Source organism: Myodes glareolus, chromosome 15, assembly GCF_982192425.1.
Source record: "Myodes glareolus chromosome 15, mMyoGla1.1, whole genome shotgun sequence".
Taxonomy (NCBI): Eukaryota; Metazoa; Chordata; class Mammalia; order Rodentia; family Cricetidae; genus Myodes; species Myodes glareolus.
Window position 1 is genome coordinate 25,450,688 of NC_142040.1, and position 19,302 is coordinate 25,469,989.

General features: G+C 42.6%; 1 protein-coding gene and 1 long non-coding RNA gene across 7 annotated transcripts in view; one reads left to right on the forward strand and one right to left on the reverse strand.

Annotated features, from left to right (window-relative positions):
- The window catches only part of Arhgef28 (Rho guanine nucleotide exchange factor 28), a 291,631-nt gene that overhangs the window by 109,282 nt on the left and 163,047 nt on the right, over nucleotides 1-19,302 (reverse strand). Inside the window, exon 1 of one of the 5 annotated variants that reach the window (XM_087896813.1) lies at nucleotides 5,801-6,038. The exons of the other annotated variants lie outside the window; for them this stretch is intronic. Within the exon in view, the coding sequence (XP_087752939.1) occupies nucleotides 5,801-5,885 (85 nt within the window). The 5' untranslated portion in view covers nucleotides 5,886-6,038. Of the gene's footprint in view, nucleotides 1-5,800; nucleotides 6,039-19,302 lie in introns of those variants that run through there. 5 annotated transcript variants of the gene reach the window in all.
- On the forward strand, nucleotides 1,870-7,678 carry LOC125405168 (uncharacterized). 2 transcript variants are annotated; one of them, XR_015734971.1, is made up of 3 exons: nucleotides 1,870-2,037; nucleotides 6,211-6,462; nucleotides 6,851-7,678. It is a non-coding gene; the product is annotated as an uncharacterized LOC125405168 (long non-coding RNA). The 2 variants fall into 2 exon arrangements; XR_015734970.1 differs by lacking the exon at nucleotides 1,870-2,037 and adding an exon at nucleotides 4,770-5,863.

Here is a 19,302-nt window from a genome sequence, read left to right on the forward strand (position 1 = left end):
CAGTAAGTTGTACCAGTCTCTCCTGTAGGACTTGGGGAGAAGTTCCTCAGACACAGAGACAATAAATGGTAATACTGTTTTCTTTCCTCTTACAGAGATGGGAGGGGGGATCACTTTCAAAAATTTGGCTAAGCATTTGTTCAACTAAGGGGAGGATGAAGCTATTGTTATCGGTGTTGTCTGCCACAGACTTGCAATGCAGCCCCTTTCCTTTATGACAGAGAGGCACTTCTGGGCAGTCTGGCATTGAAACTACTCTCCGAGAAACACACTGAGAGCAAAGACACCTTAGCGAGTTATGTCACCTTAAAGGGAAGACATTTTTTTAAAAAATTATTTATTTATTTTTATTTTGTGTGCATTGGTGTTTGCCTGCATGTTTGTCGGTGTGAGTGTGTCAGATCTTGGAGTTACAGACAGCTGTTAGATGCCATGTGGGTGCTAATTGAACCTGGAATTCAACCTGGGTCCTGTGGAAAAGCACTCAGTGCTCTTAACTGCTGAGTCACCTCTCCAGTCCCTAAGATTTGTCGTAAGACTTTCTGAAGTGACCTATTAATTTCCTTGTAAATTTCTAGATTAAACCCAAACACACACACACACACACACACACACACACACACACACACACACATGTCTATTCCATGAAAAGGAGGAAGGGAATGAGCAAGCTCATGAAGCTAAAGCAATCTGCCTTTAACAATTATCACTAAACTTCGGAAATGTCATCATACTTCTAAATGCAAACCAAGAGTTACTTTTCAGATCAAAGACCCATTCTTCAAGTCATGTCCAGAACAAAACAAGCCAAGTAGGGTGTCGCATGTTTGTAGTCGTACTACTGGGGAGGCTGGAACATGAGGATCATTTAAACCCCAGAGTTCAAGACCAGACTGAGTAACACAGGAAGACCCCAGCACAGAAGGGAAAGTGGAGCACTGTCATCTCGCTCCGGCACACTTCACCATTCTGTCCGTCTCTCTCTCCATCTAGAAGGCTGTGGATTTCCTAGCATGCTCACCCTGTGATGGTTTGAATAAGAATGTTCCCCATAGACTCACATAAGAATGCTGAGGGTGTAGCAAGGTTTGGCCTTGCTGAAGTAGGTGTGGCCTTGTGATGTGACAGCGAAGGAGCCCTCATAAGAGTCAATGCTACTGTTTCAACTTTAAACATCCCGAACTGTGAGCTAAACAGACCCTTTTGATGTATAAGTTACCTAACTTCAGATACTTTGTGATAACCACAGATAACAGAGTGTTTCAAAGCTGACTCCAAAGGTATTCTAGGAAGCGCAGAGACTGGTAACCACTTCAATAAGGAAAGGGAATGGATGGAACAGCGACAAGAGCACAAGAGCGTCGCAGCATGAGCTATCAAGGGAGACATCCCACGTAAGCCAGGCCTCCTGAAGACACACAAGGGCCAGTCTTGCTGTTTCATACCAATCTTCTCGAGAACTAACAAGGGTCCCAAAAGAACTGGCGTAATCCCTTCCAAGGGAAGGGCCTTTTGTGACCTAACGACCTCCTCTGGGTCTTACTTCATCTCAGTCTCAACATCTTACCAATACTATCCTGGGATCGAACTGCCAACATACGCACCCTTAGCTAGCACAAGTCACACCCAAACGGCAGCACTCTCTGAGCCTTGCGTTCCTCCCTTAGAGAACAGAGACAACTCCTTATTACAGAGCTGTTGTAAGAATCATGTGCTCTCTCCAGCAAGTATCCACTGTAGTTCAGCAACAATCGGTCAAGCATCACACAGTGCTGTTTAGACTGGTCGTGACTGCACAATTCTAGGATTACCCAAGCTTTGCAGGCTTGTCAGACTTTCTAGTTTGTACTGGCTCCTTTGGAACTCAGGAGGCTCTGCCCACACGGAGAGAAAAGTGGCATCTCTTCACATTCCACCTCCCTGAAGAGGGACCAGCTATGACCCGGGGGAGGAGAGACAGAGACGCTGCAGAGTGGACAAAATGCATGAAGGGGAGCCTATGCCGACATTCCCGAGGGTCTGATGACTTACGTCAAGGTATGCCCTTCCAAGATTGAATGATAATGATGGGAAATCTTCATGAAGTCCAATCTCTGTGGGTTTTTTTTTATGATTAATCTTTGATTAGCAAACATTACATTTCTCTGTTGATTTGCCTACTGAAACCAACAAAACAAAAATCCAGGCATTCCTAGAGCCCCTGAAGCAGAACGGTCATGGGTTCTGACCGACTCCAATTAGTAACCACTGGGCTCCAAAAGCGACTTGTCGTGGGGCTGCCCATGAGATGACGGAGGACAGCTTCTGAGAATGGCCTCCCCAGGTCTCATGTTGGGCAACTTGGCTTTAACTGCTCCCATGAGCCCCTCCCAGAGACACACGTAATTTCCAAAGAATGGTGACATAGTCTCCTTCTCTGAAGGCAGGAGGAAAAGCAAGTTCTGAGTTAAAATACTGTTTGTTGGGTTTTCTTGTTTACAAACCCCTGTTGAAACTTCGTGTCACTCACTAAGCAAGCTGGGAGTGTGGCCGCATCTGAACATCTATCGAAGAACTGAAAACGGACAGGAGAGGGGGAAAGAAATACAAGCAAAGAGGGTGAAGTCGAGAGCCAATAGCAAAGACTAGAAGAGCGTACACCTTAATGAATACAAGAGACATTTGCTTAACAGACCATAAATTCAAAGCCCTAAGATCCTCCTTCAAGACTTCCAACGCAGCTGGACCTCCAGGGAGAATAACTTTGCTGATGACTGAAAGGAAAGGGAGAGAAGCCAGGGACACGACCCAGCGGGTCCACTGCTTACTATAGAACATGAGCAGCCGAGTTCTGTCCCCAAGGAGAAAAAAACAAGTGTGGTGGCAGAGGCTTGTAAGCTCTGTCCAGTATTGGGGAAGTGAGAGCTGGCCTGACTTCATCGTAAGCCCCAGGTCCCAGGGGGAATCCTTGTCTCGGAAAAGAGGGACAGCTCTTAAGGAACAATGTCGGAGGTTAACGTTTAGCCTCAGCACACACACATACATACACACACACACACACACACACACACACACACACACATACACACACACATACACACACAGGAAGACACAGGAGGACAGGTAGAGAGAAAGAAGAGAAAATCTTAACTGGTGAAGAGGCACTAACAATGGTATTACCCTTTCAAAGACGAGAAAGTGCGTTCTTCACAAACTGGCTGCTGAGCTAGAAAAGCAGAATTATTGGACCCGGTGTGGTGGCACACTCCTTTAATCCTAGTGCTTGGGAAGCAGAGACTGGCAGATCTCTGAGTTCAAGGCCAGCCTGTTCTACATGGCAAATTCAAGCCAGCCAGGACTCTATAGTGAGACCTTGTCAACGTCAGATTTCTTATGGTTTTGTTGTTGTTGTTGTTGCTGCTGCTGCTGCTGTTTTGCTACTAAATGGGGGAGAGGAGGAACTGGTGCTCTTGGTCCCTGGGAGACCTGCCCAGTGCTGACCTGCCCTGTTAAGCATCTGCCACTCCAGAGACGTTTGTTGGAGTATTCGATCATTTCTTTGCTGGGCCTCTCTGAGCTCTACCTCCTGCACACAGAGGTAAGGGGGCTGGCCTGGCTCATCTCTATAACCCTTGTGGCTCTCTAAGGGTTTATGGGTCTGGGATTCTGTCCAGCTGATATTACATCAGGACCAATCACTTTCTTCACAACTAGGTCACTTAAACAAGGAGGGACGTGCGCTATGCAGTCTAAAAATTCCCCATGCCGCCCTACAGATTTCATTCTCACTTGTCTTTTGCTTGCTGGGGGCAAAGAGTTAATCATTTTCCTACCCATGTACTTGCTTTCACTTGAACCAGGTTTAATTTATACATAGCTTTGCTATGACTTTCGCTCTGGCTCGGGCTGGCAGTGCTCCAGATTTGGGTTTAAAGGGAGAATGTGATTCATGTGTTCCTACCACTCCACTGGCTCTCAAGGCTCTCCCTGGCTTCCAGTCCTAATCCCTTCCCTCCCAGGTTGTTCTCTACCTGGAGTCCCAGCCACCAAAGTATGGGCACCCACTAGATTGTCCGGACATCAGAAATATAAAATTAACATAACCTGCTCTGGCGACGCTCCCCAGTATCCCACAACTAAACTTGCACCCTCAGTTTTTAGGGCCTCCGTGTATCTCTCCTCTTGGACATAAGTCATACTTGGTAAAACTTTATGGTTTGATAATAACTGCAAATCACAAAAGACCTGAAAAGGTAGGAGAAACACAAAGATTACCGGATTTTTACCCAGATTTCCCCTTCGTTACAGTTTTACTCTGCTTCTGTCTAGGGACGGGCTCACTTTTACATGCTGGTGGCTGCTGCCCTGCGTGTGCCTTCTCCCAGAATCATGTATAACAATACCCTATGCCCTTTAATAAATGAACTGCACCTTTTAAAGGGGGACAAGCTTTACCACTCATATTTTAAAATCCCTTCCTTATATCTATAAACTCAATAAAACCTTGTAAAACAAAACGAACCCTTTCCTTGGGTACAAAATAAAGAAGAAATTGGTTTTAAGACAGGATAACCAAACAATATATTAAACACTAAGTATTAAGGTATCTTATGGTTGCCTTTAAAGCCTGAGAAAGGTGTTGGGGCTGAGGCTTCCTGCTTCCCCTCCTGTCCAACTCATCTTATTCCTAAAATTGTGTTAAGCCCAGCTAAAAAGCAAACAAACAAACAACACCTTTATCTTATCCTGGACGGTCAGAAGAAAATCCTTGAAGCTAACCAGGTAAATGGACTATGACAGGAGTCCGTCCCCTGTGCGAACACAAAGTACCTTAGGTACGTCACTGCTGTACAGAGTTGGCAAGCTCCAGAAGACAGAAACGAAAGGAGAAATGCCCCTTAACCAGCCATCTTCCATGATCCTTCCCCCTGGAGTTAAAAGTAAGACCACTCAAGTCTGTACACAAGACAAGGGATGGGAAGGGCTGCCCACTACCTCTCTGGCTTTTTTAAGTCTCAGAAGGCAACAAGGACCACCTTTGCCGCTCAGTCCAGGAAGTGAGAGTCTCCCTTCTCTCAGTACTTCCCGGAGAACTTTCCCCTTGATTGCTAAGCCCACATTATGGTGAGGGCCCAAGAAGAGGAAATAAACCAGGCAAGTCCCTTCCACCAGCACCACCAGAGATTCCAGGCCCTTCTTCCTTCTGGGTGACCTTGCTTACTTGTTATGACTCGAGGCAAACAGATTGGTCTCCGCGTTCCCGGAGACTTTCTTGTTGAAATCACTGTTTCTAAATCCTTTCCTTGTAACAACTACAAAATCTTTAGATAGAACCTTTTACGAACAAATGTTCCTTAAGCAATTAATTCCAAAACGTTAAAAAAAAAATTAGAAGCATAAAGTAAGTAGCAAGCGCTCGTTCTCTTTAAACTTTACAAAGTCTAGACATGTTTAAATCAACAGGACTCTATTGTCAAGGTAACTCCAAGGTAACTCTGATTAAATGAATCCAAAACATTTACCTTGCAGTGACCCCCCCTCCCACCAGCCACCTCCCTGACCCCTGCATTTTTTTTTTAAGTATGGATAGTCACATTAAAGTAGTTTTTAAAGTAGAAGGAACAGAAAAAGGAAATAAGTATGTCTTGGGAGTCCACACACAAAGTGTTTGGACAGCAAGAGCTCTAAAAGACGTGTGAAAACACGAACTACACTCGCAAGCAGGCAGCCAGGCAGGCAGGGAAATGCACGGCAGAGAGGTAAGAGCGGGAGGTGCCGGGGTTTGGCTCTGGGCAAACAAAAGGCACCATGATCTATCTACCTTTCTTGGATGCCCTGCGCCGAATCTTCATCTTGGGGAAGGAAGGCCAGGAGTAGTTGAAAGGTGAGTCGGAGTCAGAATCCATTGTTTGTTTGGGTAAAAGGACCAGCTGAGGCGGAGGAGAGCAGGCAGACTGTGCCCAGCTAGGAGCCTCCCCGTGATGTCAAAGGCGGGAATGGGGCTGGGTGAAACAGCTCCAAACTCAGGGAGGGAGAGGCAATAAATGTTTTGCTTCCTTCGGGCGTTCAGGCATGTAGACCAACAAGGAGGCTGTAAATATTAAAGCCAAACCAGAGAAGCCAGAGGGGGAGAGCGGGGGACCTGGAGTCTGGCTGATACATCGCAGTCCAGTTATTCAAAGGGTCATCAGGGAGCAAATGAATCATTAACTCCCCTCTTCTTGTGGCTAGATATGGAAATGATGAAGGAAGGGCGCGGGGATGAGAACGAACGCTGCCCAGTGTTTCAAGAAAAGCTTCCCAAGACAGGCGCCTGTTTTGCTGAGAGCGAGGAAATCGTTTCTTAGGGAAAGCTGTGTTGTGCTTCGCTGCAGTTTGTGTGCAGAGAGTCGATCCACAGCAAACGCAAGCCAGTCTGCTCCAGGGACCACCCCTCCAGAGAAACTGAGAGTCTACACCATCAGCGACCTGGGCAGGTTGGAGGTTGTAATTGATATTTTATTTAACAGTCTGGTCTCCCGCTTCTTTTGGTCCTAAATTGGTCAGACGCTTTCAACTTCATACGCAGTGGTGCTCACCTCATTACACCCATCCAAAGTCACTCACTACTGTTTAGGACGACTTGGTTGTTTGTTTGCTCCTTCCCTGGACTGTTACCAAGTTTAGCAGTCAGTCATAAGGTTTTGGGTGACTCTGCAGCTCAGTACTAAACTTTCAGTCCATCTCACTATGCTAATGACTCATTTGCCACAAACCCAAAGTTCCTGCAGTTCCCCCTAAACGCTTCCCAGTGATTAGCATTCAGTGGCAGCCCACACTGCCTCCCTATAAATGACAGCTGCCACTCACTGATTTTTTTCCACTCCTATAGGCACACAGAGATAGGGGACCCAAATAAGATCAAGCTGAGCGGCCAAGGTCTATAGAGGACTCTCTTGCAAGATTCCCTAAAGCACTCCATGCAAGAGGAACACCAAGAAGTTCTAGGTTTTGCTCTGTTTTATGAAGCCTTGGGATGCTCAGTGAAACTAAAGGAAACAACACGAGGAGCCATTTGATCCTGTAGGCTTGGAACACAACAGCGTGTGTCTTCATTAGCATTCATCTCTTCAATTCCCTCTCCAGCCCTTGGCACCAGCGTTGTGCTGTGGAAGAAACAGCTTCCCAGATTGCTCTGAGGGTAGCTAATCCTCTCTGATTAGGGAGGTGTGAGCGAGGGGCGAAAGCCAAGATAAGAAGTGGGAGGGTCTACGAGGTGTAAATTCAAGTCCGAATCCGGATTAGGTAAACCACTACTGTGCTTTCATATGGTTTTCTAGATCATTAGGAAACTCCAACAAAATAAAGCTAGAATATAGCTGCGGGGATTTAACCTAAAGGAAAACTGAGTGATTTTTCTAGGTTGTAGCCTTTTAGCTGAAGAATAAAGTATACATTTTTCTTGAACAGATGGGTGCAACTGTAAGAATAAATTATTCCCAGCCTTTAACATCAAGTAAGAGAGTTTTAATCGATATGATCCTTAATAAGAAAAGAAAAGAAAAAAACAGACAGTGGAAGCAGGGAGATGGATTCAAGCCTAACAACCCTGGTTCAATCCCTGGCACCCACATAATGGAAAGAGTCATCTTCTCATCTTCTGATTTCACATGTGTATCCTGACATATGTGTCCCCCTCCTAAATAAAAGTTAAAAATTACATGTGTGTATTTGTGCACCAAATACAAGCAAATAAGAAGAGGCTATCAACTTGAGGGGGGATATTATTTGAGGGAGAGTAGTTGGGAGGGGTAGGAGGAAGGAAGGGGAAGGGATGTAATTCTTCAATTAAAAACATTAATTTTTTTAAGTAAACAAAGTAGACAAGAGAAGCTGGAAGCTTGAGATGTAGCTCAGTTGATAGAGTGTTTGCCTAACACGCATGAAGTCCTGGGCTTGGTCCCCATCACTGCACAACTGGCCTTGATGGTGCAGGCCTGGAATCCCAACACTTAAGAGGAGAGGCAAGAAGATCAGAAGTCAGTTGCATAACAAGTTTCAGGCCAGTCAGGGGTACATGAGATGTGGTTTCACGTACAGAACCAAGGAGCAAGCCTGGGGCACTGTAAACAACTGTTAAATGAATGAGTCATACAAGTTGGTCACAACCTGAGGGTAAAAAACCTTACACGACAGCTGTAGTAGCTGGAGCATCTATTGACTACACCTATATATTTTGATAAAGCACAGAATTCTTAAAATTGTTTAAAATATATTGATATTTGTGTAATAAAGGTATCTGCATTTGTAGAAAGAACATCATCTCTCAGTAAAGAAAATTTCTAGTTCCCTAAGGCTTCAGCTAACATTTGGACATTGTGTGACCACAAGCTTCTTCTAAGTCATTTCTAGGCAAAAAAAATATGTGTGGGGGGGCGGGGATCTGCACTCACATAGCCTGAAATACTATCAGGATATTGCTATGCTCGTTCAGTTACGTGTCAAGGAGTCTGCAAGGAGATTCCAGGCTATTAGAAATGCTGGTGTCCTCACTCCCAGCCACTGCTAGTGGTTTTTAGCTCCTTGCTCCACCAAGGCATGGGGATGCTATATGTACTATGTTGTCCTGGTAACGTGGGAAAGGGGAGCTATGTTTTTGGTAAAATGGGAAACGCAACAAGCGTGCAACGCAATCAGGACCCCTAATTTGCTTTGCTGAAGGTGGCCAGAATGGAATGACACACTCGGGCTTCATCAGTCCAGGCAGCAGTGCAGGCCAGGGCTCCCTCAAAGGCATCATCAGCATAGGTGAGGCGGACAAGAGGCAGAGAGTTCACTACAATGCAAACAACTGGATTCCTAGTCCAACACTGGTGCAGGATTCTGTACTAAGAAGGAGCACCATCCTAGCTGATCCTCAGGTTCAGAGATATTTCAGAGCCATTGAACTGGGAGATAGGTAAGAACAAGTCAAGAATCTACAGGAGGGGCTAGAGAGATGGCTCTGCCGTTAAGAGTATTTGCTGCGCTTTCCGAGGACTTAAGTTCAGTTCCCAGCACCCACACTAGGCACCTCACAACTGCCTCGTGGCCAGGTCCAATATTCTCTTCCCATCTCTGAGGGTACCTGCCCTCACATGAGCATGCACTCACACGTGCACACACAATTAAAAGCAAATCTTTTCAAAGAAGTTTCTGGACAGATATTCCTCCCTTGACTACCATTTAGACTAAGAGGCCAGAAGAGTTTAAAAAGACAGACAGAGGAACCGGGCACGGCGTTTCTACAGGTTGAGGTGACAAGTAGGTGTGTCTTAATCTGTTTTCCTAGAGGCACACTCCTGTTGACACAGGACAGATCAATGACTTCATGGAAATTTTCTGACAATAAAAGAATCAGCGATACGAAGAGCTGTGCAATCCAGAGACTTTCCAGAGCCCTCATTTGCCTTCGTCTGTCCATAGTTGTTGAAGAAATGAAATGAGCTCCACTCACCAGCCCTGCGGTAGCATGGAGAGGGAGGTAGAAAATATTACTTGCACAGCCTGTTTTATTTTTAGGTCAGCTCAGTTGCTTGCCTTCCAAAGACTCCTTAAATGTGTTTCATTTATCCTCATTGTTTCCTACTGTGATTGAGGACACCATTCCCTCTCTCTCTCTCTTTCTCCATTTTGTCAATTTAATTGCATTTAAATTAATTCAAGAAGTTATTTACATCTCATTCATATTCAAAAGATACATTTTTTTTTTTTACTTTGTCTGATTGGTTGATCAAAACTGCATTTGGAAGAATTTAATGATACAGTCTCCAGTCACTTTGTAAAGACTTAAGACACAGTCATGACCGTAGTGTGCAAGTGACCTCATGGGCTATACCTTCACCTCCCAGAGCCTTCTTTAATTACCAGATATTTCACTGAGCAAAGCAGCTCCACCAGGTTCTTATCATTCAAGGCAGACACTGCTGCCTTCAAGTTGCTGCTTTCTGGGGGACCCATGCAGAAAATACCCCTCCACTTTCTTCATACGGACAATAGGCCACTTCCCTCTTGATCTCGATAAAACTAAATCTTTTCAAAAGAATATTAATATGGGATTTGAGGACTGGTAACTGTGAAGTTTTCTTATCTCCTAAAGAGATACCAAATTCCTTGAGTTTGATTCATATTTTAAAAGTACCTCATGCTACAAGGAAAATCATGGGCAGCAGCAACACACACACCACACACACACACATCTGATAAATATACATATATATCTACCACTTAATTAGTATCCTTAACCACGTCACTCATATGATCTGAATCTTAGCACATTCAAAATAGAATCATAACATCTATACTGCAGGGGTTAGACATTTCCAGTATACTTTAAATATGAATAAGAAATAAAGTGTCCTTTTATTGTAGTTTTTATTCAACAGTGTACTGTTGAAGTATTCACATGATGACCTCAAGAGTCAATAGCCGTATTATTTCTGGCTCCTTCTTTTGTCATCTATTTTAGAAGCCACACCACCCAGCAATAGAGAGAACCTCTGATACACTGGTCAGGAAGGTGATGGTGGCCACAGCAGTCTTACAGTTGAGTGACCTGGACGTCACTCAAATCTGTTGAAGCCACCCACCCTTCATGTGAGTTTACACAAGTGTCTGATATGACCATTTGACATCAAAGAGACCACGGCCACCCTCTGATGACACTAATGGAACCATTTTCTGAACAAGCTTCTGTAAATGGAGACTGAATTTGTTTCCCAGTCACCCAGACCTGAATAATCACAAGAAACTATATTAATTACAACACTGTTTGCCCAATAGCTTAGGCATATTCCTAGCTAGCTCTTACATCTTAAATTAACCCATTTCTATCTATTAATCTGTGTATCACCAGGAGGCTGTGACCTACCAGTAAGGTTCTGGCATCCTTCTCCTTCAGCAGCTACATGGCATCTCCTTGACTCCACCTACCCTCTCTATACTCTTCCATTACGGCTATATTCTGCCTTGCCATAGAGCTAAGCAGCTTTAGTCATTAATCAATAAGAGCAACACATATACAGAAGGACATCCCACATCAACTCCCCTTTTCTGTCTACATGAAAAATAAGGTTTAAACTTTAACATAGTAAAATTACATATAATAAACCAGGTATCAGGCAAGAATTAGTTACAGTATTTCTTTGTGAGTCTAAAGTTTCATATCTAATTTATCTTTTATAATAACTAAGGAAAATTATAACTATCTGTCTTCAACTCCTCCAAAGACCCCAGAAGGGTACAATATTAACTAAGCAAACAGGAAGTGCATTGTAAGCAACTTTCAAAACTCTAGAATTGACAGAGACATCTCGCTGCCTGGATAGTCACCCAAAGTTCTTCTGTAACATTGGGGCATCCATCTTCAGCCTACAGGACCATAGTATCTGGCAAACTTTTCCATGAAGCAGAAGATTTGAAAGACCGTTTTGCCTATAGTGGTAGCTTGTCAGTCACTTTCTTCTGTGTCTGCAGACTATCTGGCAGACTTTTTCATGAAGCAAGAACCCTGAAGGATGGTCTCACCTTCTTTAGGCAAGTTCAGCAGTCATTCTTCTATGGGTCTTCCTGTATGTCCAGTTTACATAGCATACCATCATGCAGTCCAGGGAAGAGCAGTTTCTTGCCCAAATGGCTAGCCTTGTCACATTGAAGGCAAATTCCATAACAAGCTTCTCCAATGCCCATCATCCTTGTAAAGTAACTGGTGCTGCCAGAAGCAGACATGTCTCACTGTCAAGAAAAGTCTAGGTTCTTAAAACATTTTGAATGCCATATTCTGTAGGTTTTTACCTATCTAACTGAAATATATCTCTATATATTTAGAAAGCCTAACAAACACAACTACAAGTTTGACTATTATAAATGACTATTAATCTGTAATTTTTAATTAGACATTGCACTTTTAAATGAGCAATATAAGCATAATACTTTAAAAATAAGTAAAAATATACATATAGCAAAATTGACCTTAAATTTGTATCAATATGCCAAAGTCCATACCAATGTAAAGTATTCATTTTTATATCATATCCCTTTTTTTTCTGTAGAAAGACTTTGACTGTGACTATTAAACATTTATAATCAACTTCCTTTAAATGAAAACAAACATTTATAAACAATCATTTTGGGAACTTGGGCATTGTTTTCTCCAAACTGCTTCCTGCTGTTTTTTGGGCAAAGTATTTTTATGGTTCACAGAGACCTTGTGGGAAGAGGATCTTGTTCCATCAAAACACATTAGCCTGAAAGGAGTCCACAGGCTCTCATCTTCTGTGGAAAAAAAATTAGAACCTCTTTTGCAACATATCCTTATATTCAAATTTTGAAGTCAAGATATCCTTAAAATTTGTATGTTTGTTTAGCTTAGTAGCTCCCCAAATCAAATGTCTCTCTGCAGTCAAAAATTTTTAAAAATACAATAATATACATAATCCAGGCTCTCTGTGTATTTTTCATTTTATATGGTGTTTTAAATTACTTTTTAATAGTTATTATCTTTATTCCTCTAATCTATGATGGTCTGTAATCTTTTATATTACTTTTACTGCCTCTTGAAAGACTTTGTTTTAGTTTTCAAACTATTTCTTTTTATAATTGCTTATACTCTTTTTTTCTCTCCCAAGCCTATATACATTTTTAAAACACACTATGACCTGTTTAGAGATTTATTTCTGTCTGAATGTGTCTTTATTGAGTATCTGTAATCATTTTCTGACCAGAAGTGCCCCTTTTTTAAAAAAAATGCTAAGTAGGAGTAGCTAGGACCAACTCTGTGGCTCTGCCTATTGGCTCCACCACATCCAACATGGCAGAGCTATGTTTTCCGCCTCTGTGAGCCATGCTCACTGCCTCAGCTCCAGGGACGCAGCAGGTCTATGTTGCTATTAAGCAACTAGTAGCACACTGCATTAAGTGCAGGGGCTTCCAAAAGAGCCAGAGTCATTCATGTTGTGAATCAGACAACTATCTCTTAAAGAAGTCATGCAGTTTTTGCTGCTGATGCTGAGTCAGAAAGCTCTCTCTCAAATGAGTTGCACCTCTGTTAGCTGCTAGCAAACAGAGCCTATCTGAAAATATGTGGCTACGAAGAAGCCATGCTTGACTCTGTTCTTTTTTCTGTTTAGAATACTTTCTTTTTAAAAGCTTTCTCAGGCCTTATGTGGAAATTTGTGCTCCACGTTGGCACCATTTTGCAAATGGAGACTGCTCATTCGTTTCCCCATCACCGAGACTCAAATAATCACACAGAAATGATTTTAATTACAACACTGTTTGCCCAATAGCTTAGGCATATTCCAAGCTAGCTCTTACATCTTAAATTAGCCCATTTCTATTCATCTGTGTATCACCAGGAGGCTGTGGCCTACTGGTAAGGTTCCAGCATCCTTCTTCTTCAGCAGCTACACATGTGAAGACTGCCAATGACTTCACTATTCAGTTCCTTGTTCTCATGCTTCAGACCACAGTGTTTATTTATCCCACAAATACTTGCCATCTAAACCTTATCCTTAAAGAATCAGAGCTGAGTCTTGGGTTCTCACCTCGTGACGGTCAGCTGCTTACAAACTCTATTTTGCAAAGCATGTGATCTGCCAGTGATTAGAAGGGCAAAAGTAAAGTATTGCAGGCAAAAAGTCTATGACAACAGTATCACAGGGATAAGTCTACTTCCTCACGCTATCTTTAAACCTCCACAAAACCCTGGCATCCATCCTCCACCATCTGTTCACGTAAGTACTCAGTTCTAGTACACCTGTAAAGCAGTATCTAAATTGTAAAACTGTTACCAGTGAAAGATCTGTGCTTCAGTTCAGTTTATTTTACATGTTATTCTTGCAAACATCACTCATTCCCAAAGTTATTTGGTCCGCTTTAATGAGTTTGTTTCAGGGACTGGGAAGGTAATTCAGTTGGTAGAATATGCTAGCAAGCATGCAGGCCTGGGTGTGACCTTCAGTACCAAATAAAATGGCATCACAGCATAATCCACACACGCTTAGCACTTGGAAAGTAAAGGCAGGAAGGCTAGAATTCAAGGCCATCCTTGACTACACTAGCAAGTTTGAGGATTGGCTGCATGAGACCCTGTCTAAATAATAATAATCACAATAAGTTTGTTTCACATGTTTTAATGTAGTCAAATTGCTTTTGGGACATTCTGCATTTCACTCTGGGCTCCCTCACTGTGGTGGTTTGAATAAGTGGTCACCATAAGCTCACAGATTTGAATGGTTGGTCACCAGGGAGTGGCACTATTAGGAAGTGTGTCCTTGTTGGAGAAGGTATGTCGCTAAGGGGTGGGTTTTGAGGATCCAAATGCTCCAGCCAGGCCCATATTTCCTGCTGCCTGCTGATCCAGATATAGAATTCTTGTCTCCTTCTCCAGCACCATGTCTGCTTGTACACCATCATGTTTCCTACTATTACAATAATGAACTAAACCTTTAAACTTGTAACTAAGATACCTATCATTGATGTTTGTTTGTTTACATTAACATCAACTTAATGTACCATAAAGTTCTATGACTTTTGACAAATCCAAGGTGTCATGTGTCATATTAACTAACAAATCATAAATGATATTTTCACCATGCTAAACACACATACATGCACACAAACATGAGGATATAAAAAAGGGACAGATGTCAACTAAGATAGTTCCTAATACTAAAGCTAAATAAATTCTTAATACTTTGACAACAAAATATTGTTAGATTATTACTCAAAATGAATAGCAGTATCTTTGTAAAGATATTAGTAAATGTCCAAACAGGTAGTGGAGGAATACAAGCCTTCTGTGTAAAAGAATTCCAATTTATGTAGCTCCTCCACCCACAAGGAAGCATGCAGGCAACTCCCTGCTCCTTAACTGTGGACTAAACACCATGCCTTCCTTCCAAAGACTACAGTATGGAAAAGGAGTGAAGAAGGATAACTTCAGAGCTACAGCTAAGAAATGAATGTCATCAGCAGTGTTTAATAAAGTTGATAGGACAATGATGTGGGACTTCCCTCTGTATGCTGTGATTACCATTGGTAAATAAAGGAACTGCTTTGGGTCTATAGCAGAGCTGTAGGGGAACAGAGTTAGGAGAGTGAAACTAAACGGAATGCTGGGAGAAAGGAGGCAGAGTCAGGGAGAAGCCATGGAGCTGCCGCCAGAGACAGATGCTGGGAACTTTACCTGGTAAATTACTGCCACATGACAATACACAGATGAATAGAAATGGGTTAAATTAAGATGTAAGAGTTAGCCAATAAGAAGCTAGAGCTAAAGGGCCAAGCAGTGATTTAAATAATATGGTTTCTGTGTGATTATTTCAGTTCTGGGTGGCTGGGACGAACAAACGGCCTCCTTCCTACAGGACAAACCCTTTTCACCATGTGATGGATGTGGCCTTTTACCTGTGTAATCTTCTTTTCAAAAACTGTCCCTTTAATAATGGGGGAAACATTTAAATTCCATCTGTGGAACATCCACAAAACTCCTGCATCAGTCCTTCTCAAAACTGTCAAGATCATCAAAAACCAGGAAAGTGTAAAACACTCTCATAAGATAAGGAAAATGTGGTATAAATCAGTATCAGGATGAGAAGCCAGGAGAGAAAAGGGAAAGTGGGTAATAAAGAAAGGGGGAGAAAGTGCACAAATCCAAAGCACTCCTAAAAATAAGATTTATTATTAAAAGGGCAAGATGGGAGCCAACTGTTTATAATCTGTGTTCACTCAGTGTGGAGTTGATCCTGCTAAAGGATGTTCACAACCCTTGCCAGAGAGGTTTTCATGTGGGGAAGCTCAATTCATCTCAGTCCAGCCAGCTGGGATCTCACTGACAGACAGATCTCAGGAACCAGGTAGACTCTCCTAGCCCACTCACCATTTTCTTTTCAAGTTCCGGACACATTCAGCTTCACTTTTACTCTGTTGTTATTATTTCTTTTAATTTATGGTTGATTCTCTTCCTCCTATATTTCAGCTACAAAACTTCTTCATTAGAGTCTCACAGTGTGAAACAAATTCTGGTGACTTTCTTGCCCACAGCTGAAGTAAGGGGCCCTGTTCTGTAAAAATGTCTTCCCGATTCAACACACTGGAAGTTGCAATGTATTGTTCTAGTGAGTTGTTAGCATTTTTACTATCTGGTGTGGAAATTCACCAAAAATCTTAATTCGCTGAAGCCCTCCTTCCAAGGGATAAACCACAGGATACCTAAATGAAGGAAGGAAACAAGGCAGGAAGACAGGAAAGAAGGAATGGAGCAGGGAAGGAAAGAAGGAAGGAAGGAAGGATGGATAATGGATGGATGGAAGGGGGAGGGAGGGAGGGAGGAAGAGAGGGAGGAATTTAGAGAAGGAGGAAGGGAGGGAGAGAGGGAGGAAGGAAGGAAGGAAGGAAGGAAGGAAGGAAGGAAGGAAGGAAGGAAGGAAGGAAGGAAGGAAGGAAGGAAGGAAAAGCAAATAAAAACCCAAGCTGAACTCCCATGAGCACAGCTGCCAAAGAGTGCTCAGTAATAGAAAGCTTCCAAAATTGCTGGGACACTGGAGTGCTTTGCATATGCAGAAGTGGGACAAAATCTCTGGGTGCCACTGGAACCCCTCATAAAACACATGCTATAATACCACTCCAAGACAGTCCATCTCTTTCCTGTGTGCTGTGTTTTATGAGTTATCTGTAGTTTCTTTAACTAGTTGAAGACATGTGTGAAATTTGTAAATTAATCATCTAAACATCGAAGTCAAAGCTTTTGGGGTAAACAGAACCTTGGTGTTTCCTTATTTACTAAGCTTATTTAACTTTAGAACCTTGAAGTTAAAGGTTTTGCTTGAGAGAAGGAAAACTTTAGAGTTCGGAGGAAGCATTGCCATAGTTTCTCCTGCTTTCAATTACATTTCAAAAACATATCTAGTCGACAAGGTGGAAAAAAAAACAGCAATTTATAGTGTACTGAAGATAGCGTCTGCACCTGTCATGGAGCTTCTCCATAATGTTCTTACGACCTCAACATGAACATGCACCCCTCCCCCAGCCCATCCAACATTCCAATAAATGCCAGCCCCGAGTTGGTCCATGAGCTAACGGGCAATGAGAATCGTGTGATCCTCTGTAATGTTTAACATAATTTTTAAATTTTATTATCCAATTCAAGTATTTCGGAAGTTTCCAGTTCACATTTCCTGCAGATCCCCACACGGCAGTGATGACAGCTGAGAATCTCCAAAGCTAATACAAAGAGGCTTCCACTCAGTCCTTTCTTAGTCATTGGAGATAAAAGTGCAACATCATTTCTCAGTGGCAGAGGTACTGAAAACCAGCAAGGTTGGCATTGATTTCAACATCACTGGGCTTCTGGAAGGACCCTGAGCTGTGGCCTTCATCCTCAGCTCCACCTAAGAACAACCTGGAGCCCTTTGCAAAGTCTTGATGTACATGTTCCTTCTAGAATGATCAAGTCAGGCTTCTGGACATTAGGGCCAGCTTCAGCATTCCTACAGTTCTCATTCTGATGTGTAGGCTAAATTTAGAATACATAAATGCTTCATTCTATTAGCAAATAACTCCAACTGGTTTTTATGTCATTGTTTCTATTTCTTTCTCCATCTTACATCTTTGAACAAGCAAGATGAAGAACGTTCGGCCCATCATGATAGGAGTCAGTGTCCTCCAACTTGACAGTTTCCTGGGACTTTTCACTGGGAGAAAATCCCACAACACAGATTACATCCCTCCAGCAAAGCTGCAGTCTCTTTTTGCTTTCTAAGCCCACAGAGCACAGTTTACATTAACCTAAATCCCTCAGTCTTTCTTTTGATTTATGGGACGAATGTTTGTCAACAAATACTCCAGCAGTCACATTTAAAGAAAAATGTGGCTTTTTTTCCACATTCCACACGGAGAATTTTACCCAAACAAGGAAGCCACAAATACATAGAGGCAGAACTTAGCAAGAGATCCACACTGACCTTCTAATAAACATGCAGCCAAATGCCTAGGCCAGCAACTTTTTTTCTACCAAAAACTCTTTCTAAAACCTCAACAACCACCATAAAACCTCACTGAAATGAGCAAAGGGAGTTAAGAGCCCAAGTTTTATACAAATAACTTTGTATTTCCAATACCCTTCTTGGAAGATTTCTCTGTCCCCAGACCCTGTACTTCAAATCATGGATGAAATTAATTTGTTGTAGAGAAATGCCACCCACACCCACCCTAACACCGAAGTGTAAAAAAAAAAAAAAAAGATATCACAAGAGTATCTATTTTATAGCCCACGTCATAATGAGCTCTGTCAAAAATTAAACTCAAAACTGACTTTCTGGACGTCCAAGAGCCTTGAAGTTCTCCTCTTCCCCCTTCTTGTCCTTCATATTTCATACAACATTTTCAAGGCCTAGATAGAGATTGTGCACAGTGAAACAGCAGCAGCAGTGGTGTGTGAGTGTGTGAGAGTGTGTGTGTGTGTGTGTGAGTGTGTGTGTGTGAGTGTGTGAGAGTGTAAGCATGCATGTGAGAGTGTGTGAGAGTGTGTGCATGCATTTTTGAGTGTGAGTGTGAAAGTGTGTGTGTGTGTGTGTGTGTGTGTGTGAGAGAGAGAGAGAGAGAGAGAGAGAGAGAGAGAGAGAGAGAGAGAGAAAGGCTCTACTTATAAGTGGGCCCTGGCTCAGATCCTTTGATCTCCCATGCATGTGTGATTTAAATGAGCTGTTTTATGAGTATTTGTAGCTCAGTAACCACTTTCAAACGTTCACGTTACTATAAGTAGATATGGAAGGCCACTTAACTAGTTCCAGTAGTTGTTGGGGGGCAACACCACTGACAGCACTCTCCACATCACCACTAGACTCCAGGACGAAGATCTTTACTAGACACCCAAAACAGAGTCCTCCACAGCGTATTCCACGTACACTTTTGCTTTCTGCCTGCTTTAGGGGTGCTGTTCCATCAGATCACCCATTTCCTCCAGTCTCCCTCCACTGATACTCCCACTGAACCTTCCAGCAGAGGCTTGGAAGATCTGTGTCTTACAGAGGGTTGAGAAAGCCCAGTCTCAGAACTCCCAGTTTGTCTCTGTTTCTGCTTCTTTCTCTTTTCAAATGGTCTTTGGCTGGGCTTTTACAGTTCTGTTTGTTTATAAAGTTGGGTTTCTGTCTACAGCCACATCAGTTCATCTACCCTGGTGTCTATCCTCCCTGTCCTACCGGAAATTTTCCTCTACTCATATTATATGTAATAATAATTGAAATGAAATGACTCAAAACTGTAGCCAGTGCTACAGAGTTTAATCCCAGCACTTGGGAGATGGAG